The 22,025-nt window shown below is 35.8% G+C and overlaps 4 protein-coding genes and 2 long non-coding RNA genes across 9 annotated transcripts; 3 read left to right on the top strand and 3 right to left on the bottom strand.

The window, feature by feature from the left end:
• Positions 1-120: 120 nt before the first annotated feature.
• On the bottom strand, positions 121-1,984 carry LOC111831710. Its single transcript, XR_002834824.1, has 3 exons — positions 1,816-1,984; positions 1,061-1,482; positions 121-924 (listed from the first exon to the last, which is right to left on the bottom strand). It is a non-coding gene; the product is annotated as an uncharacterized LOC111831710 (long non-coding RNA).
• A 268-nt stretch (positions 1,985-2,252) lies between these two features.
• Positions 2,253-4,152, bottom strand: LOC111831709. 3 transcript variants are annotated; one of them, XR_002834823.1, is made up of 5 exons: positions 3,986-4,152; positions 3,348-3,505; positions 3,042-3,152; positions 2,842-2,928; positions 2,253-2,365 (listed from the first exon to the last, which is right to left on the bottom strand). It is a non-coding gene; the product is annotated as an uncharacterized LOC111831709 (long non-coding RNA). The 3 variants fall into 3 exon arrangements; XR_002834822.1 differs by having other exon boundaries at positions 3,038-3,152; positions 4,042-4,152; XR_002834821.1 differs by having other exon boundaries at positions 4,042-4,152.
• A 2,131-nt stretch (positions 4,153-6,283) lies between these two features.
• On the top strand, positions 6,284-9,837 carry LOC17890774. The gene is given in 7 exon segments (XM_023786121.1): positions 6,284-6,627; positions 6,749-6,852; positions 6,973-7,149; positions 7,245-8,153; positions 8,156-8,711; positions 8,713-9,229; positions 9,467-9,837. Coding segments are annotated over 7 exon segments (2,610 nt in total). The 5' UTR covers positions 6,284-6,436; the 3' UTR covers positions 9,623-9,837.
• Positions 9,838-11,635: 1,798 nt separating this feature from the next.
• Positions 11,636-13,993, top strand: LOC17890613 (L10-interacting MYB domain-containing protein). The gene is made up of 4 exons (XM_006299747.2): positions 11,636-11,750; positions 12,419-12,711; positions 12,788-13,330; positions 13,444-13,993. Exons 2-4 carry the CDS (start codon positions 12,427-12,429, stop codon positions 13,960-13,962), a joined length of 1,347 nt encoding a protein of 448 aa, XP_006299809.1. The 5' UTR covers positions 11,636-11,750; positions 12,419-12,426; the 3' UTR covers positions 13,963-13,993.
• A 1,206-nt stretch (positions 13,994-15,199) lies between these two features.
• Positions 15,200-18,968, top strand: LOC17893502 (putative leucine-rich repeat receptor-like protein kinase At2g19210). 2 transcript variants are annotated; one of them, XM_023786702.1, is made up of 13 exons: positions 15,200-15,287; positions 15,370-15,916; positions 16,003-16,481; positions 16,553-16,691; positions 16,771-16,842; positions 16,927-16,998; positions 17,091-17,171; positions 17,298-17,458; positions 17,552-17,763; positions 17,859-17,985; positions 18,080-18,142; positions 18,225-18,414; positions 18,493-18,968. In XM_023786702.1, the coding sequence occupies exons 1-13, from the start codon at positions 15,200-15,202 to the stop codon at positions 18,899-18,901; spliced, it is 2,640 nt and encodes an 879-aa protein (XP_023642470.1). In that variant the 3' UTR covers positions 18,902-18,968. The 2 variants fall into 2 exon arrangements, with proteins under 2 accessions (XP_023642470.1, XP_023642469.1); XM_023786701.1 differs by having other exon boundaries at positions 17,298-17,464.
• Positions 18,969-19,783: 815 nt separating this feature from the next.
• On the bottom strand, positions 19,784-21,137 carry LOC17890978. The gene is made up of 3 exons (XM_023785852.1): positions 20,692-21,137; positions 20,117-20,271; positions 19,784-20,026 (listed from the first exon to the last, which is right to left on the bottom strand). The coding sequence occupies exons 1-2, from the start codon at positions 21,104-21,106 to the stop codon at positions 20,147-20,149; spliced, it is 540 nt and encodes a 179-aa protein (XP_023641620.1). The 5' UTR covers positions 21,107-21,137; the 3' UTR covers positions 19,784-20,026; positions 20,117-20,146.
• Between the last annotated feature and the right edge of the window lie 888 nt (positions 21,138-22,025).

Genomic DNA, 22,025 nt, shown 5'->3' with positions numbered 1-22,025 from the left:
TTTATAAATTAACCCGGTCAGATTTTTTTCTTGTGTTAAAAGGGTCACTTTTATTTTAGTTTCTTGCATTCTTATCCCTGAATCTGATTTTTCATACCCCAAAATTATAAGCAATAGCAATGAAGAAACACAAACATTTATATATTTACAAACATAGGTGTTGAACAGTACAAAGTTACATGTGTTCTTGAACTTGTTAGTTCCAAACTTCCAATAAGATCATACCATTACAAGACTACATATGATTTTCACCAAGAAGCTCAACCGTTTCTACTATGGGAATGAGCATACACTAGTGAGTCTCTCTTGGACCTAAAACAAGAAGACTTGTTTAAGAGGTTCCTTGATTTTCTATGTTCTAAGTCTCAATGGCATGATCTTCAGGTCTAAGGAAAGCTTCTCCGTTACTGCTTCAGAGCCAGTTCTCCTCTTGTTTCTTTGTCTTCGAAGCTCATATCGTTGTTCAATCTCGTCAAGGGCAAAAACTCAGACAATGACAATGATGTGACATTTTAGAAGTTGCAAAAAGAGTGTGCCTACTAATGGCAATGATCAAACAAAAGATGAGAGCAGTGCTGAACTATGAATTTTCCACTTCTGTTTTGCACTTACACCTTAAGAGACGAGAATACTAGTTGTGCTACTACTGTGTCTTTTGATACGTGGATGAATGAACAAAAAGAGACACTTACCTGCTGACTTCTTTACCTTTGATCCCGAGGTAACATCATATTGATAGTACACATGCCCTTCTAGTTTGAGTGCGAAGTAGTTTCATTTGCAGAATCTTGAAATGTTGCTATAGCCCCAGAATTCTCAGAGACTGCTTTAATATAGTGAGGTTGTTGAGAGAAACCTTGTTTAGATATCTTAGAACCCACCTCCTACTCTTCAATGTCAGATGTTGTTGCACCATTTGCTGACCTGACAATGGAATTTAAGGATATTGTTACCGACGACATTAGAGCATATGAAGAACTGATACTGACCAACCAATGTTTATTAACTATTTGAATGAGGTGCTATAGCATAACTTGTTCTAACTTTGGATGCTGGATACCTATAACAGTTGGAAACAAGTACTTCTCTCACGGATACCTTCTTTAGTTCAAATTCCAACTTCTATGAAATAAGGCCCCTCAATCCCTCATGGTTCTGCAAACATCTGATGAACTTACTGCTACATAATGAAAGCAGTTTGAACATTTTAGACCCAGTAATCAGATTTTTTTTTTATTAACTGCATTAGAGATTAGTAAATAGGAAGCATATGTTGGAACTTAACAACCCCACTGGGGAGTCTGAAAAATCGAATAACTTCATCTTCTACAGAGAGTTTTTCATCTCCTCTTCTGGTGTTTCTCCATCCAGGTCTCTCTAACTACTTTTGCACATAATTTCAAGTTTGTATCTGTTACTTAGCCCTCAGTCTTCGTCTTCACAAATCTGCTCATGTAAAAGAAAGTCCTTTCCGAATACCTCCTAATAATCAAGCAAAAATCTTAATATATAACAATTGGACCAATAGTGTTGCAAAATATTCAAATTGAAATCATTATCTAATGAGAAGGTGGTCTAATGAGCATGTAGAGGTTAAACAACTTGACATTATCAGTCTTGCAGAATAAATGGAAGACAAATCATATGGTTCCCCATACCATTGGATATTACTACCAACTTTGTTAATAAAGAAACAACACTGTCATGCTCTTTCATGCGTAAACTACTACCCTGTGTATAATCTCAAAAGTAATTTCTTCCTCTGCTTTGTTCTTGAAAAAAATCAATAAAGGGATTTAACTAAAAGGTACTCACATAGTATAGTCGTCAGCTCTCCATTGTCTTGACCTGGATACAATTTTTTCATTGCTGGTTTCAACTAAGGGAACCCTATTGCGAAATGCATGACCTTTATTTTGGAGTTCCAAATCATGGCCTGATGAATCCTATCGAAAGCTTTTACACCATTAGAACAGCAGCTCAAGCTGCCACCTTCATCACCAGAATTTCCCAAGCCACCAATGCTATTTCCACCTTCTTTCGCTTCAGGATCATAATCACCATTCTCAGAGTCATCCAGAAGCTAATCCATATCATCATTGAGTAACCTTTCAGTACCAGTATAGAGACTAGCTTCACCTCTGAATATATCTAAGAAGCGAGTAAGAAGTCTCAGAAGTAGAAGAGTAAAAAGAGTTCTGATATACTGTATATAGAAGAAGGAACATCTCTTAACTCAGTTGAAGATACCTGCGTCTTTGCTGTTTCTATCTCTTCATTTATTCTGAAAACCTTGTTACGGTGTACCAGAGACTGTGTGGCAATCCCAACTGCTGCGACTCGACCTTCAAAGTCATAAGAAGGTCTGGAGAAGAAATGAAAATTATTGATCAGAAACAGACAGTCTTTATCATCTTTGATTCATACACTCCAGCAATGCATTAAATTAATGGCAACACGGTCTAGCAACTGCTCTCGTATAGCACCTTCTTCTAAATTATATTGCAACTAAAAGTGGCTTACATGGGTGCCTAAATCTGATTACTTCTCTTTCAAATATATTAATACTATCCGTCAATACATTGAGAAGCAAATTCCTTATTCCCTCATCTAAGAGATTTATTTTATCAACACAAAACACTCCTCAATGGGCTTCAGCCAAAAGACCGGGTTGGAAAAAAGCTGTCCCCCTTTTCACAGACGCCTCAACATCAACAGACCCATTGAGTCTTGTCTTCTATGACTACTAGAGGAATATGTGTAATACAAATGATAGAATACCCCCAAGTAACAAGAAAAGTAATTCAGATAGGTTCATATGGATCCTAAAACTAAATGTACCTGAGTGAAAGGAGATTTGGCAATCTCAGCCTTAACGCTGTTATCAGCTCATTGTACTCTATTCGCTCAGCTTAGTCGTCTTCCCACCTACATGTTTTATAAGAATACAAACCGGTAGTATACAAATAGAGAAGAGGAATAGAGGATGCAATTAAAAGAAACGGTCTAGTTCGTTTTCAGGTTGTAATATTCTTACTTACTCATCTGTACAAGCTGGCTCAGCCATTAAATATTGAGCCTACAACGACTTTTTTTTTTTGCAGCCCCTCTACCACCTGGAAATAGCAATCCCTCTGATTTCACGTTCAACCCTGCCAAATAACAAACAACATTACTTGAAGCAAATAAACTTATATATTCTGTAAGGCTTTTTGCATCTGGTGACAAAAAAAAAGCTACATACAGAAAATTATAGTTTGGTTATCTCTGAAATGAAAATGTATCCAGGCAGGTTTAAGTATGAGCTAGCTCAAACAAAAGGAAACTCTTGGATACTCAGTACTCACCCACTTATCATACATTTCCTTGAACGCTGGATACATATTGTTTTTCTCTGGTATAAGGCGATGGCCAAAGGTTTACCTGTTCTCTCGAGCTCCTTATTTGCTTGACCTTTTCCAATTACACCCAATGAGCATAAAAGATACATTTATGTGGCACAAACCTATAGTGGAATGTAGCAAACCAATCACTGGTATGTAACATAAATCTATAGTGTGGAGTATTTTGACTATGGAAGATATATGGATATTAATCTAACAAGACATATCTTTGAACTGGAGTTGCTATCATGACTCGATAACAGAGAAGTTAAACATCTGTAGAGTAGCCTTATGATAAGACTCATTTGTAAACCAAATATTCATTTCTCTATCCAAGAACAATTTAGAGCAATTCCATGGTGTAACAGACACATAAAACACATCAAATTCCTCAATTTTTAAGTAGTGATACACAAGAACAAGTCTAAGTGATATGATGAATATAACAAAACACAGACATTATACATATACAAAGTCATTGAAACGGTTCAAAGATCATATAAAACTGTTAGTTGATTAGTTTATATAATATACAGCAACAATTGATTCAAAGATATTTATGAAATCCCCACTTTTCTAATCCGAATCGGGAAGAAACCAACCCAGAAAGTTTTATACACGAAGGAGCTCATATTGAGACAGGATTGAGATAGGTTACTTGCGGATCATGCTTGGTCGGTTCAGTCACTGGCTGCGACCGGCGACGATGCTCTGAATCAACGGTCGGGTTTGGGTTCGTCGTAGCGTCCAATTGTATTTTTATTTTTTTTTGCACTTTAATCCCTGTCTTTAACAACCTATATCTAATTTATCTTTCTACTACTCTCTCCGTTATATAATAGATTATCTTTTGCGTTTTTCAAAATTATATGATTTTCTCACAAATCTATGTATAATTATTAAGATTTTTATTGATTTCAACAATTTATATTCTAGAAATTGTTAAATTGTGTTTATATTGATATTAAATGATATTTTTATATAAAATAACAAAATGAAATGATTTCTTCATCTGTGTATATTTTCTTAGAAGTCATCTATTATATAACAAAGACCATAGTATATAGATTCATCTCGTATTAATTATTAACCCTTATACATATTTAAATCTATCTGAAATCTATTTAACTTAGTTCATTTGAACCTATCATGACCTATTTACACTCATTTAATTTAAGTAATAAATAGACTTTTCATTTATTTTTTGTTAACTGTAACTTGTATGTGATTTAACCTTAATGTATTTTTTTTTCTTGTAAAATCATAAATATGGCGATTTTATGAAGACTTTAGGATCAAATAAATCTAAAATAGAAATCAACGATTTTGGCGCAATTTCCCTATAAATTTACGCTTACTTCAAAAAAATTATATTTTTCTTTGTCATTATCTTTATATACTATTTGAGAAATATATTAGAGGATGATATTTACATTTAACAACTGTATAGCTAAAACTGTGAAACTACTTTGCTTTTTCATATATATAAAAAATATTTGCTTATTAATATCATGAGAAATTTGAATTGCAAGGTTTTTCTGGCAAATGAAATAAAAAGAAAATAAATTGATATCAACAAAATGAAGTATTGGACTTATTCATAACCATATTTTAAGTCTTTAGATTTGTTCATTGCAAGTACAAAATTTCTGGGATTACAAAGTTTTTAACTTATGTAGATATAGAAATGTATTGAAATTTGTTATCATAATGTAGTGAAATTTGTTATCATAATTGTATTAGATTCGTACTCATGGATCCAAACATTATGATATATAGTTTGAACTAGATACAATCTCCAATCCAAAATTGAAAGAAAACAAAATCTAGTATTTTACATCGATTTAAATGTATTTGTATCACTCATAATAAAGATTTTAAAAATATTGTTGTAATTTGAGTTGGCTTTAAGTGTTCTACGTACTTATTACGTCTTGAACAAGATGAATTTAAACTAACAAAAACATTGTTCCGGTAAAACATAAATATATCTATCATTATCTGTCTATTTAATATGTGATGTTTTAAATATTATCGACATACTCCTTTCAAATTTTATGCAATCAAGCCTTATGATCAAGCATCGCGACTTCATGCAAACGAACGTAGTTATTATCCACTCCAAGATAGATTTCAGTATCTTGCCAACCATAAAAATAAATCACGGTCGTATGAATATGATCGATGAAATTCTAACATCTTAAAACATCAATCATTATGTAATATATGACTCAGTGACTCGTAGTTCTCCATCTATCCATAAGAAACCGCCAAAGCATGAACGAGATCACGTAAAGCTAAATTCCAACATAAAAGATTATCATTTTGATTTCTTAAATCTCCAACGGTAACTATTGTAATTTTATTCTTAAAACAATGTAAGTATATCAATATCACATAAGTAAAAATAATAATTTTTCTAATATATAAACTATAAAGGAAAACTTTAACTTTAGTTATCTAAAATAAAATTTCATATGTTAAGAAAAATAAATATATCATAGATAAGCATGGTCTATGCCTAATGGATCTAGTTGGTTTTGTGATTCAATTAAGAAACATTGTGTTATTTATATTTATTTTTTTAATGAGAAATAGTGTTGAATTTGTTGGTCTAGCACTAAAAACCATATTTGGATTACAATAATGGTACAGTAGTCCTAGTCAATTAAGAGATGGTCAATTAGAGAAAAATCTGATTATAGATTTAGAGTGTATTTTTTTCAATTAAGTGGTAATTGATGTTCTGTGACAAGTGGCAAATATTAATACACTCTTTCCTCAATATTATTTTTAATAAATACTAATACCTATTTTTAGGTTCAATGACAAACTTCAATTAAATTATAAATAAAAAAATCAACGGTTATTCTTCTTCAGTCATTCATCATCATCTCCGAGGTGGAATGAATGAGAAAAACATGGAGGTTTTGTGATAAACTAGTAGTGTCCATGAAAATTTAACATTGTTTTCTGGGTTTGGTTATATAGTTTTTGCTTACTCGGAGCTGTGTCTTGGTTTAACTGGGGAACTGATTAGATTAGTGGAATACATGGCTTCGTCCGAAATCGAGCCAGCTTTACCGGACTCGTCAGGATCATTGGTTTTGAGTAGAGCCGACGAGTCAGATCGTCGTTTCGCAAATCTCAGGGGAGTTCGGTGGCGTGTGAATCTCGGTGTTCTTCCGTCTTTCTCTTCTTCAATCGATGAATTTCGTAGAGAAGTAGCCACTTCTCGACGAAGGTACGTAGTAGTTGAACTGTTTCATAAACCCTAAAGCTCATATAGAGTAGAAAAAAACAAAACAGGATTTTGAGGATTTTAATGTTTGGAAATGACTGTTTTTTTTTTTCCGTTCATGTAGATATGCTCTTCTCAGGAGAAGTCTTTTGATCAATCCACAAGTACTCAAAGATGAATATAGTTCATCTAATTTCTCCATTGACAACCCCTTGTCGCAAAATCCGAGTAAGCTTTTGTTTCCTTTGCTCGCATTGTCATTGGACTGGTCTGATATGTTGGTCTTTGTTAACATAATGAGATGATTGTGTTTCCTTAAAAGATGGTTTTGTGTAAATTTCTATGCAGATAGTACATGGGGTCAATTCTTTCGTATCGCGGAGTTGGAGAAGACACTTGACCAAGACTTGTCGAGGTTATATCCAGAACACTGGTGTTATTTCCAAACGTCTGGCTGCCAAGGAATGCTGAGACGCATTCTCTTGTTGTGGTGCCTGAAACATCCCGAGTATGGTTATAGGCAAGGTACATGTTTGGTGCTTTTCTTTTGTTGTTGCTGTAACTTCCTTCTAAGAAGTCAATTGGTTATATATCATCTGCTTGGTCGTATATCTTTGTAGGAATGCATGAGCTTTTGGCACCTCTCCTTTATGTACTTCATGTTGATGCCATGCGTCTTTCTGAAGTGCGTAAAGACTATGAAGATTATTTTACCGATAGATTTGATGGTTTGTCTTTGGAGGAAAGAGATATCACTTGCACTTTTTATTTTAATAAGTTTATGGATTCCATGGACGATGGAACTGGTTCCCAGGGGTTTTCAAAGAAAATGAAAACATTCGATGAGCTTGATCCTGAAATCCAGTCCATTGTGATGTTGAGTGACGCTTATGGGGAAGAAAGTGAACTTGGCATTGTCTTGTCTGAAAAATTCATGGAACATGATGCTTACTGTATGTTTGATGCTCTAATGACTGGGAATCATGGATGTGTTTCCATGGCTAGCCTTTTTTGTTACTCTCCAGCCAGCGGATCTCACACTGGCTTGTCTCCAGTTCTTGAAGCTTGTACAGCATTTTATAGTCTCCTGGCTGTTGTTGATTCATCTCTGCATAGCCATCTAGTTGAACTGGGAGTTGAACCTCAGTACTTTGGTCTTCGTTGGTTGAGAGTTTTGTTTGGAAGGGAGTTTTCGCTTCAGGATCTCTTGTTAGTGTGGGACGAGATATTTTCAGCAGATAATAGTGCAAAGACGGATACAACTGATGATGATAGTAGAAACCACAGCTTTGGGATCGTTGAGTGCCCTCGGGGAACCTTAATCTTGGGAATGACTGTTTCGATGATATTATATTTAAGATCTTCCTTGCTTTCTACTGAGAATGCAACATGTTGTCTACAGAGACTGTTAAATTTTCCAGAGATTGTTGACCTGAATAAGATAATACAGAAGGCCAAGATGTTACAAGCTTTGGTTTTGGATACTGAGGTACAATCAGCTCTGTCAATAAATGATGTCTTTGACCAGAGTATGTACGGGCAAGAACTAAAAGTTTTCCATCTGGCTCCACTTCACCTAGATCTCCTTTGATTCTTGCACCTGAAAGCTATTGGGAGAAGAAATGGAGAGTTTTACACAAAGCCGAAGAAGAAGAAAGGCAAATTTGTTTGGAGGAACAGATTCCTGCAGCACAGAAGAAAAAGTGGTGGTCGAAAGTGACAAGACTTTTCGGAGCAGTGGGTGATCCATCACATCATAAGGCAGGAAATGTGAAAAAGGAAGCAAACTCATCTCCAGTGACACAAAGTTTGCTTGAAGATTTGTCTCAAGAGCTCAGTCCCAACCTAGAGGAAGCTAATAATTTGATAGATGATGATGGTCTTGTGACTATGAACATGGAAGACAACCCTCCTCAAGAAACTGTAGAAGGCATTATGGATGTTCATTCTGCTCATGAAGAGAGTTTTATAAATGGGAATTCACAGAGTGAGGAGAATGCATCTGCAGTCTCTTCAGACCCTACCAGTCCTGTCAGAGGTGGTTCAAACTACCTTGAGAACGGTTCAAATAGCAGTACTGGATTAAATTGTTCCTGATAAGAAAGGTAAAAGCATAGATTCACCCAGTGAAGAGAATTCATCTGTCTCCTCAGATCCAATCAGTCCTGCCATAGAGCCAAGTTACAGTGCAAATGATTCAGATTGCGGTACTGGTTCAAATCTGTCTCCTGATGGAAACTACCAAGATCCTCAAACAAGTTTCAGTTCACCTGTTTCTGTATCTCCCACTCCTAAAACTGAGAATCCAGTAACTCAGTCTGACGAAGACGATTCCAAATCTGTGGGCATTACGAAGGAGCACAAGGTTTTGCATGGCATAGCTAGGTGGTTTCGGAAGCTTAAACGCACCTTTTCTAGTGAGGAGATTTCTGATAGAAACGCTTCTGATGCCACAAAAACCAATGGTGAAATTAAAAATAATCAAATCGGTTGCTCTTCTGAGTCCCTCCCCCAAGCTTCATCTTCTAGCCAAAATGGAGACTCAGATCAGAATCTTATGAAGACTCTGAAGAACCTTGGCCAGTCCATGCTCAAACACATTCAGGTAATTTCTCATATCTATATTTTAATGGTTACCAGCATATTCAGAAAGATTATAAGTACAAATATAGTAAAATAATTTATTGAACTGGTAAAAGTATTTAACGTATAGTTCTCAAGATAACAAGTATGGTAGTTTCTTGCCTCCAGCGGTATTGGACTATTGTAAAAAATATACTTAGCCGTTTCCATGACAACTCTTTTCGGCTTATCTTATGATTTTTGCCTGTTTTATTTTCAGGTACTCGAGTTGGTTTTCCAACAAGAACCTGGTCGGGTTCAGGCAGAAATGGTAGGGAACTTAGCTAAACCCGATTTGATGATAAAGGGACAAGTCACAACTACAACAGCACTTAAGGAGCTTCGGAAGATCAGTAATGTGTTGTCAGAGATGTGAGGTGTAGGGTTTTCTCATTCCATTTAGCCCAGCTATGTATATACATTTTGAAAATGTCTATTGTTTTATGAGTAAAAATAACTAATAGGAGGCTATCTCTTTTCAGTCGAAGTGTGGTTAGAATGGTTTAATTTTGGTGTTAAGACTTATGATCAACTTCTTCACCATGTATTATATTAATGGACTTTTACATAAAAATAACAAATCTTCTTTTCGGCAAATTTGATGAAGAATCAAATAATGGTTTTGCATCATACGAAAGGGTGGGGCTTCAAAGTATATTTGTAGGGAGTTTTCTTAAGCTGTTCTAAAAGTACATCATGAGTTCTCTTCTAAGAAAAAGTGTTGCAGTACAGTTTCATACTAGAGTCATAATAAGTGAAACAATTAGTGGAAAAAGTTTCAGTTTCTTACACACTAGTTCAAGCCTACATTACAAGGACAATACATGTTCAAGTTCTTATTTAAACTGAAAAGGGATAATGATGAATACATCTTAATCTATGTTGTTGAAGTCAGGAACTAGTGAAGTTATGAATCCAAAAGCAACCATATATCTGAATCTCCTTCAGCATTCCCCACCATTGGTTCTCTACTTCAGGACCAACCACGTTTGCATTAGCTCAGTTCCTGCATCGTTCTCTTCCCTACCTTATCCTTCTACACATCATATAGAGAAGATTCTGTTATATCCTGTGCATGTAGCAATGGCTTCCCATGCAATAAGATTTGCATTTATATATAAAATATTGTACAAAATACGTTTGAGACAAAGTTGGTGATGTTGCGGCTCTATGCATGACTCTTGAAAGCCATAACACAAATGTTTGAAGGGCTTTATTATCTATCATGAGTCATGTACTTGACTTTTTTTAACACACAGAGAGAGAGAGAGGGACTTTGATTAACAAAAGAATTATTGAACTCTCGACAAAATGCTAAACCAAAACCCTAGCCAAGTCTAGCTTACTTCCTTTTATAACCTGTTAACTATCAGTAACCAACACATAGGAAAAGACTTGTCATATACTCATATGAAAAATAGATGCCTAGATATTCACCTATTCAAAGATTTTGTTATCTTTCTTCCATTTTTTTTTTTTTCGCCAGTTATCTTTCTTTCATATATACGTCAATACTCAATACCAGTTATTTTCCTTCATAGCTACTGATTAGATGTAACTCAGCACTATGAGCTATATAGAAGCAATCAAGCAATCAGAAGAGACTATATGTATGTGTAACGTACGTGGGAATAAGATTATTTGACGACAGACCTGCAGCAACATGTCCTGCAAATGTATGAGTATGACCAGGATCAATGCAATATGTAGAGACCCATACTAATTAATATTTTAAACAACATATATAACATCCCAACAAATAACATGTATATTTAAAATTTCCCGTGTAAACTCATTTATGTATCTAACAAAAAAAAACCGATAATTAAATTAATTAAATAATGTGTACAACGAACTTATTTATGTATTTTATTTTTTGAAAGAAAAAAACAATCTTGCATAGAACTTTAATTTTGGTATTTTCATCTAAAAGAAAAAAGAAAAAAAATTGATACTGGAGGTTATATTTCACAAAATTAAAAAAAAAATAAAGAAAAAAACTTATTAGTGATATTTCATCTAAACTTTATTGTTTTTTGGTAACATATTTTTATTAGTGATATTTCACCCCAAAAAAAAAAAAAAAAAAAAAAAACTTACTAGTGATAAGATTGTATACCTAAATAGTGAAGACAACTTATGGTAAAAACACCCAAGTAGTCTCAATAGTTTGACTAACTTCTCAATGGACCAATAAAAATCACAATATCCTTTAATAGTCAATCTTTTCTTACAACAATTTTAATTTTTGCCAAAAGAAATTAAAAAAGTTTCCAACAAAGAGAACCGGGTCAACCCAAAATAAAAGAGCCTTTTATATGCATAGAAATCTCATCAGGAATAAATCCAACAACAGGCAACCACACACACACACAAAACAAAACTCACCATCTCTCGAGGGGTACGTGCAAACCCCAACACCAAAGCACAAATCTTGATTTGGTTCTTTCAGCTACACTTCCGTAGCAAATCAGAATCTCTCTCACTCTTTACCTACTTTTCCGGTAAACGTTTTGTATTTAATTAAATTCATTTTAAGGTTATAATGTAACACTAGATCTTGTGTAATAAAGAGCTCAACCATAGATTACATAATATAGAACTCGATCTAGTTGGATTTTTGCCTTCCAAAAACCATTGTTATAACTTATTTTGATTATTCTATGTCCTCTTCTTTGTATGATTACGTTTGTGGAAACTGTCCTAAGTAAATTTTTGCTAATATGAATTTGTTCTTTGCAATTGACAAGTCATATACATCTCCAATCAACAAGAGCAGTTGCAATTGTCTATGGTAGTTGTTTTCATGAGTTTATGGCTTTAGTCTTGAGATTAGTTATAAATTCAGTCATGATGTAACATTTTCAAGAAATATTTAGATTGGATGTATCCTTTGTATAGATTCGATTACTGTTTAAATCTGTATTTTGACTACGAGATTTGATTACTGTTTAAATCTGGATTTTGACTATCCGTAGAATCATGGAATGACAAAATCATTTAGCGAGATTTTAACCAATCATATCACGATTCCTGTCATTTATTATTGTTTACTTCACGCGCTTTGTAACAGTATTACTAGTCAAAGTCTTTAATATGATATGATGTATTGTTTTGGAAAAGACTTATTATATATATCTTTGTTGTTGTCTTTGTTTATCTATGCTTGTAGTAAGAATCATGACGTCCGGAGCCGCATGGAATCCTGAACACCACAAAGTATTTGTGGACTTGTGCGTCGTTCAAAAGATATCGAACAGTCCACTTGGAATGGAGCATATGTTGGAACGTTTTCAGGAAAGGACGGGAGTGAGCTTCAGCATGGAAGATCTTACGAATCATTGGGATACAATGGTCAAGCAGTGGACGGTATGGTCTAGGCTTATTGAATGCCAAGATATGAAATGGGATCCCAAGACAAACACGTTTGGAGCCAGTGAACAAGAATGGGCCAACTACTTACAGGTACAACTTAACAACATTAACTGTTTCTTGTCTGTTTGTTTATGAAGGCTAATATATATATGTTATATTGTGACAGGTGAATCCTGAGGCTGGGGAGTATCGGTGCAATCCTCCATCGTTCCACAAGGAACTAGATATCATCTTTTCAGTGAGTTACTTGGATGGTGAAGGAACTTCAGGTGGTAGCAGCCAAAGGATGCAGATATGCAAGCCTCTTGACGAAAACAATGATACTAGTGGAGTTGAAGCTACGCTACCCGTGTCTAATGTCCCGGTCGCCGCCACTCGTCGTCCTCCTCCTCGTACTCATCGGTCTAAGTGGTCATCAACCACACATGCGGTTTTTATCGACTTCTGTTACAAAGAGTATCTAAAAGGAAACACACCGACCAAATTTCACGGAGCCTATTCAAAGGAGACTTGGCAAATGATGCTTGAGACGGTCAATCGTAGCGCTAAAGGGGTAGGCTACACACTAACCCAAATCAAGAACCATTGGGAAGTTATCAGGAGAAAGTGGAAGCTCTGGTGTCAACTTATTGAATCTCCCAGCATGAAGTGGGATCCCATCACTCGCAAGTTTGGAGCAACGGACGAGGACTGGGATAACTTCTTGAAGGTAAACTAAAAACGTTACGTAGCTCACAATTACTTGCATGCAGCTTGTGAATGAATATATATATATATAACAATTAATATTGAATGTTTTTTTTGTTCTTGGTCGATTTATAGGGACATGGTAAAGCTGCACCATTCAAACGGAAAAATATGGCTCACGCTGATAAACTTGCAACCATCTTCAAAGGACGTATCGAGCCAGGATTTTTCATAGCGCGTCCTCATGACAAGAGAGTAACCGATCATGACCATGAACCAACTCAACCAGCAGCAGTCCAAACAAACAATATAGCTGAGGATGATGATGATGATGACGATGATGATGATGGTCGTGAGCCTACTCCGCTGATTAGGTCAGACTCAGAGGAAGCTGATTACGCTATGATTATGGAATGTCAAAAGTACGCTACCGGGCAGGTGGAGATTGTTCCGGTCAAGAAGGAGTATAGCATTGAAAAATGCATGGAGTATCTGAACGCCATGGAGGAGGTTGAGAAAGGAAGTGAGCTGTACATGTTTGCTTTGGATCTGTTTCTGACGAAAATGTACAGAGAGATCTTCGTGCTGTTGGAAACCTCAAGTCTGAGGATGACTTGGCTGCTTAGGCGTCAATCTACTGGCACTGCTGCCTAAACGATCCATCCTCTTTTTATATTCTCCCAAACTTCTGCTGAACCTTTGAATTTATCTTTTCAAGAAACTATATCTTTCATGTTTAGGATTTATGGTTATTATTATGCAAAACTCTTTTTTTTTTACTCTTTTCTTAATTATTATACTCTCTAATATTGGAGAGTAATCTAGAGAACTCAATAGTGTGAGATCATCTTTATTTTCAATTTATGACTTGGGAGATCTCAATGGCTAATTTTCTTATTCTAGAGCTCTTCTTAAGTTACATTTTCTTGGTCAACACGTTATCATAAATATTATTTCTAAATGTCAAGTATATCCAAAAAAGTAACACCACGTCATCACGCTCGTGGAAATAATAAACTGGTTTAATAGTTTTGGGTTATTTCTCAATAAACCCTTCATCTTTTTAAATGTCTCGTACATGGACCTAAATTTTGTTTCGTGTCAAACTATCTTGATTTTTTCAACTGGTAGGTCGTATCACTGAATCAGAAACCCCCAAATACAGAGCTTCGTAAATCATTTCGCAAAATCAATTCCGTTACATAATTTAATCATTTCGTAAATCATTTGGTCTGTGGTCTGAATCAATGAATTGCTATTTCGATAATTGGGGTTTGTACGAAAATGCCGACTCTAAGGTTCTGTATTCTAAGATCAGGAAGTGTTGCATTGTCAAAAGATCGAACCTTTTAAGGTCATAGATGATCCTAACTGTCCAATTTGATGCTTGTCTTGCAAGTCATTATATCTTGTTTCATAAATCCCATGTTTCCGTTTAAGGGTTAAAGTGGATTTGAATCGTCTATCAGATGTCAAAACTTGTGATGTTCTCTCTTGTGACTGATTCATGTTGGGAGATTGATTTTAGCTTTGTTTATGTTATTTTCAGTTTCTTTATGTTTATCTACAAACTTAGTTTGACACTTTCATTGTCAACTAATCATGAGAACTCATTCTTTGGTTATAAAACAATTAGCCCACTTGAAGATTTGTCAACTGACAAAAGACCACTTGAAGTCGTCCTTGTGTACGAATCACAACTTGCCCCTTTTGACTTGAGATTTGTTTTTTAGCTATTTGATTTCAAGAGTTAGTGCTTCACCATCAGCCAACATGGCTATATAGTATAATCTTTACTAGTAAAGTATTTGGAGCAAGAAACAAGCTTTACAAAAGAGGCTTGTATTGAATTTTCTATGAGAAACGGCTGATCAAAGAGTTTTTGTCACTAATGGCGTATTACAACCTTCTTCAGCTGATTTTATTTGCGAGCTTCTTTGCTATTTTTGTTCTTCTTGTTCGTGCTCAAGATCAATCAGGTACAAGTAGTCTTGCAATTGTATAAATAAGGATGTGTTTTTTTTAAGGCTTTAAATCTCTATGTTTGTGTTTATGTTACAGGTTTTGTCAGTATAGATTGTGGTATACCAAAGGATTCAAGTTATAATGATGAAACAACAGACATAAAGTACATTTCAGATGCTGCATTTGTCGAGTCTGGGACAATTCATAGCATAGATTCTAAGTTTCAGTCGAGTTCTCTTGAAAAGCAGTTCCAAAACGTTAGGAGTTTTCCTGAAGGCAAGAGAAACTGTTACGATGTCCAGCCTCCGCGAGGAGTAGGCTTCAAGTATTTGATCAGAACCCGTTTCATGTACGGTAACTACGATGATCTAGGGAAAGCACCCGAGTTCGATCTTTATCTTGGAGTCAATCTCTGGGATTCTGTTACCATAGATAATGCAACTATGATTGTTACCAAAGAGATCATCCACACTCTTCGGTCAGACCATGTTCATGTGTGTCTTGTTGATAAAGATAAAGGCACTCCATTCTTGTCTGTGCTAGAACTCAGGCTCTTGAAGAGCGACATTTATGTGAATCCTTATGATTCTATTATGCTGTATCGAAGATGGGATCTCGGGGCACTTGGAGACCTTCCTATCAGGTTATATTTATTGACTCTTGCTATATTGGTTTCATATAATATACCATCTCTTGGTTTGCTTATCTTTGAAGATTATGTTTTCTCAGGTACAAAGATGATGTGTATGACCGTATATGGATGCCTCTAAGGTTCTCAAATCATAGAGTTTTCAGTACAAACCTCACAATAGATTCGAATATTAACAACGGATTCCAGCCTGCTCGTGTCGTCATGAACACTGCTACAACAAATTTGAATGCAAGCATAGACATAATTCTCATATGGGAACCGCCTGTCCCGCAGTGGAAGTTCTATATGTACATGCATTTTTCTGAAGTTCAAGACATCCCTAGCAACGAGACGAGAGAATTTGCGTTGTTTTGGAATGAAAAAACTAAACTGTATGATAACTTTAGCCCTCGCTTCTTGTATACAGACACACTTTACACTCAGAATCCTGTAACCGGACCCAGACACGAGTTTCTTCTCCAACGAACTGCTAAATCTACTCTTCCACCCATTGTTAACGCCATTGAGACGTATCGTGTCAATGAGTTTCTGCAGTCACCTACTGATCAACAAGATGGTATATATGGTTTCATTTTCAGAAACAGAATTTTATAGTTTGAACTTATCCATGTTTTGTTTGAATTCTAGTTGATCCAATCATGAGAATCAAGTCCAAGTATGGAGTGAAGAAGAGCTGGCTTGGAGACCCTTGTGCTCCTGTAAACTACCCGTGGGAGGATATTAACTGCAGCTACGTCGATAATGAGTCTCCGAGAATAATTTCTGTGTAAGCTCCTATTCAAATGATTGTATTTGTTTTTTTTTTTCTCTCTGTCTTGTTCTCACAAGAGTTGTTTGATCTTCAGGAATTTATCTTCAAGTGGCTTGACTGGAGAGATTGATCCAGCGTTCTCCAACCTTACATTGTTACATATACTGTATGTCTTCTAGATTTGATCTGAATCTTTAGTAGACAGAGTTGTGGAATCCTTAAAATGACAGAAACCAAAATTTTGTTACAGGGACTTATCAAACAACAGTTTAACAGGAAATATACCTGATTTCCTCGGTAATCTACATAACTTGACAGAGTTGTAAGTATACTAATTGGAATTGTAGATTACATAGACAATGAAATTTATAATAACTAGAAGAGTATATGTTGATATCACATATATGTCTGTAGAAACTTGGAAGGAAACAAGTTGACGGGTGTTGTTCCGGTTAAACTACTTGAAAGATCAAACGCTAATATGCTTAAGCTAAGGTTGGTTCAGTATATTTGGCTTTTCAACAATCATTGTAGATGCTCTGCATCTATTGAACCAATTCTATACGTTTAGGCCCTATTGAGTTCATATTTTCATAATGTCTTCTGCATTTTGATCGACAGAGTTGGTGGGAATCCTGACCTCTGCGTGTCTGCTTCATGTCAAATTCCAAATGAGAAGGCAAAAAAGAGTGTATATATCATTCCATTAGTAGCATCTGTAGCGGGAGTGCTTGGTCTTGTGATAGCAATAGCTTTGTTCTTACAGTATAAGAAGAGACATCGTAGCGGTAAAAACATCAAGAAACTATCCTAAATTGTTTCCTGTTTGATTCCTAAGTTCACTTGTAAGAAAACTTCTCATAAGATCTTTACAGGCAGTTCTGGTGGTGTTAGGACTGGGCCATTGGACACAACGAAGCGATACTACAAATACTCAGAAGTTGTGAGACTTACAAACAACTTTGAGAGAGTTCTTGGACAAGGAGGTTTCGGAAAAGTATATCATGGTGTCTTAAATGATGACCAAGTCGCTGTCAAGATTCTCTCTGAATCATCGGCTCAAGGATACAAAGAGTTCAGAGCCGAGGTCAGTTTCTCACATACTATATTAAAGGTTTAGTATGTGCTAAAATGAGTTCAGCTGGAGTGATTGGAATTATGCATCCTCTTGTTTATCATCAGGTCGAACTTCTCTTGAGAGTTCATCACAAGAACCTAACCGCTCTTGTCGGATACTGCAATGAAGGCAAGAAGATGGCCCTTATCTATGAGTTTATGGCTAATGGAACTTTGGGAGATTACTTGTCAGGTCAGTCTCTCTTCTGCTTAGTTTTGATCACTAATCTTTTGCTGTTGTAGCTAGAGGAAACTAAAATTAGCATTTGGTTTCTTTCATAATCAAGGTAAAAAATCTCATGTCTTGAGCTGGGAGGAGAGGTTACAAATATCATTAGACGCAGCACAAGGTTTGCATAAAAAACAAATACCAGACTAAAAAAAAAGAAAAAAAATCAAATCATATTCACAATATGTTTGTCTAATACTCAGGGCTTGAGTATCTTCACAATGGATGTAAACCTCCCATTGTACAAAGAGATGTGAAACCAGCTAATATTCTAATCAACGAGAAGCTCCAAGCCAAGATTGCTGACTTTGGGTTATCTAGAAGTGTCGCACTGGACGGTAATAACCAGGATACAACCGCTGTTGCTGGAACAATCGGTTATCTCGATCCCGAGTAAGTAAAAGTCTTCTTCTGTTGTCTTTTGGTATTACAGTTTTTGCAGTTTCTGACGCAATATTTTACACATTGAAGGTACCATTCGACGCAGAAATTAAGCGAGAAGAGTGATGTTTACAGCTTCGGGGTAGTTCTTTTAGAGGTTGTCACTGGCCAACCAGTGATTGCACGTTCAAGAACAACAGCAGAGAACATACACATAACTGACCGGGTGGAGTCACTGCTGTCGACAGGAGATATTAGAGGCATTTTGGATCCAAAGCTAGGAGAGAGGTTTGATGCTGGTTCGGCATGGAAGATCACTGAAGTAGCAATGGCTTGTGCATCTCCCAGTTCCAAGAATAGACCAACGATGAGTCAGGTAGTCGCTGAGCTGAAGAAGAGTGTAAGCAGAGCAAGAGCAGGTGGTGGTTCTGGCGCTAGTAGTGTTACAGAGCCAGCAATGACAAATTTTGATTCGGGAATGTTTCCTCAAGCAAGGTAAATGGTTTCTTGGATTCATCTGTTTCTTATTTCCAGAAACTGGGAAGTTGTGTATTGTTTGGAGTGTAATAATGAAGAAGAAGAACAACAACAAAGTTGAGTTGTGTAATACGTATCATTTAATACAAATGTTGGATATATAAAACAAAAAGTGAAATCATGCATCATCACATTAGAGAGTAATAATTTCTCACAAAAGTTAGTAATATTAATCAATATGAGTCATATGTATATAACATTCACCATTCATGTTATAAAAGATTCAGTTTTTCTTCAGTCATAGCATTCATGTTACAAATGAATCGGAGATTGTAAGTGTTTCATTCACCCCTCCTCAAATCTCTAATCCCTAAAAAACGATGTGCTTCTCCACACTAATCACGGCACATCAAATTCTCTTGCAGAGCTATTTTTGCTAGCGTCTTCCCCGCCACTAGAAACAAGAGTAACCGTGGCTCGTCGGGGACGAGTCGTCCCACAAAATTACAAATTTCCCACCATGGTTACTTGGGTTAGCTAACTGAATTGTTGAAGGACGCTTAACATACAGATCTTCCAAAGCCTCAACCACTAACCAGATTCTACACTCTTGTGGTAATACCGCATCAACTTACTTAAGACTAAACTTTATCATTTTCTCCCTTATAACAAACCAGTTTTTAGCTGGCACATGCGGAAAGCTCTGTGGGAAAATACAGTTCTTGATCACACATAGGATAGTCCTTAATCGCAACTTAGCAAACAAAGGCTTTGACATAATAAAAGCAATGAACTCAATACACAATATTGGCCACAAGAATGCAACTATCGTTTTTTGCAACCTCCAAGAAAGCAATTAACAAGATTGGAGAAAACAAACATAACATGCGAAAATGCCCGTATGGAGGTTTAGAAAGATTGTTATAATGGTTAAACTCAAGTATCACCATAAACTCTTGGCTAAAACGTGGGAAAAGCCCCCAAAGCTAATCACATATTAAGTAAATTTTAAAATATATATAAAGTCAACAAGGCATTAATAAGTCAGCCAAAGATCATACAACTTCATGGTTTGCAACCATCTATGTACAACTGAGTTTCAGTCTTTTCAGTCTTTTCAGTCACAATCTGTTTATCCAAGCATGTCCTGTATGTGCAAGGGGAACATACTTCATCGGTATTTCAGATCGATAATGATGAGGGAAAACTTCTTTACGATAAGATACGATGTAATTACCTGCCCTCATGCTCGAAAGGTATCGATCAATCATTCTTCCCCATCTTCAGGTTTAAAAGAGTAAATCGGATCTGGATAATGTGCTAGCTTGACTTCCAGCATCTCATTCCCCGGGATTTTCAACTCCATGGTAGCTTCCACCTCTTGTGTATCATCTTTAACAATTCCATATATATAAACAAACAAAGCACACCATATATCATAAGCAAATTAACCATAACATATAAAGTAAACAACAGCTAAATCATATCTTTCATTCAAAAAACGAGACTCAGAACAACAAAACAAATCAGCTCCACTAGATTTAAGAATCCTAAATTACCAAACTAAACTGTTCACAATTTGTCTTCCCTATCCCCTTCACAACCTAAACGCATTCACCCTAGCTAGGAAGAGTCCCAAGATTCTGAATTTACCTCAAGTGATTGATAACAAAACCCCTCATAAAATTGGTTTTATAGACTTATTAAACACACAAACCCCAAATACATGTGAAACCCATGATCTAGCTATGACGATCATATCCCAAGGCAAATTCACGAATTTTAGAAGAAAATGAAATTGGGGAGCAATACCTGGAGGAGGAATGAAGAAAGAGGAACAAGGCCAACCATAAGGAGACGAAAGAGAAAGAGACTCTTCCTCGGTCAACGGATTAGTCACCTTATCGACCAAATTCGCGATCTTCGTAGCCGTGATCTGATGTGGCGGTACCCAAAAGGAGGAGCCAGGTGCGAAAGGGAGCCAATCCGGAGTCGAGTTATGAACGATAATCCTCCGAACGAATTCGTTGAGTTTCTTGAGAATCGCGGCTTCTGCTTCGGTTTTAGAATCGATGTCAATCTCGATGACTTGTGGTATCGATGAGAAGCGGCGGCTGAAACAGACGAGGTTTGGTGGTGCCGCCGTCGTCGTGATCTTCGGCTTGTTGAAACGATGGAGGAAGAATCTTCCGGTGGGGATTAGGGTTTTTGAGAGCAATCGAGACATTATGAGAGAGAGTAGAAAGAGGAAGATGGAAGCCTTTTTTTTTATTTTTTTACATTTATAAACAAGGAGAGAGTAAAGGCGGTTTCACAAACGGGTACAAAATGGGATCCGAGTCCGTAAGATCCGATCCAATTATAGAAGAAGAAAAAAAAGAGAAAAAAACAAATAAGTGAAATAACATACCAAAATAATAGGAAAAATTCCAATCTCCATATAGTTTTAATACATAATATTATTTGATTAGAAATAAAATGCATGTTTTATTAAATTGTTTTTTATTAATACATTAAATATATAGAAATTGTCGAATCGAATAAACCGTTTAACCGACGTTAATCGGATTGACGAAATCACTAAATTGGGGTTGGCAGAATCACTAATCCCTAAACATATGGGTAATTTGGGGTTATCAAAAGACTACAATGTCCTTTGTTATTACCCCAAATCAAATTGGAATCGATAAACCCTAAATTTAGTGTATTCCATTAACCTCGGTTTAATGATTCTGTCAATCCGATTATCGTTTGTTAAACGGTTTGTTCGATTCGACAATTTTTATATACTTAATATATTAATAGACAATAATTTCATAAATAATACATTTTATTTACAATCAAATAATAATGGGTATTAAACTTCCTAATTTTAGGAGAATTTTTATGGATTTTTTACTCTAGATTTCAAACAAGCTCAACTCCAAGAAAAACATTCCCCCTATGTTTTGTGATTCCATTTCTACAAAAATTTCAAATCGTTTTCAAAAATTATTAGAGCAAACCCCAAATATTAAAAGAAAAATGGAAAAAGCGAGAATCTAACAAAGAAGAGTAGATTGGGCTTGAAATGGGTAACAATAGGATTGATCAGATCCGGTGGCTCTAAAGTGTTAATTGAAGACTGAAGAAGAATAAGTCTTGTT

The sequence above is a fragment of the Capsella rubella genome, unplaced genomic scaffold, assembly GCF_000375325.1.
Source record: "Capsella rubella cultivar Monte Gargano unplaced genomic scaffold, Caprub1_0 scaffold_3, whole genome shotgun sequence".
In the NCBI taxonomy this organism is placed as follows: Eukaryota; Viridiplantae; Streptophyta; class Magnoliopsida; order Brassicales; family Brassicaceae; genus Capsella; species Capsella rubella.
This window is presented reverse-complemented; position numbering and strand designations above follow the sequence as displayed.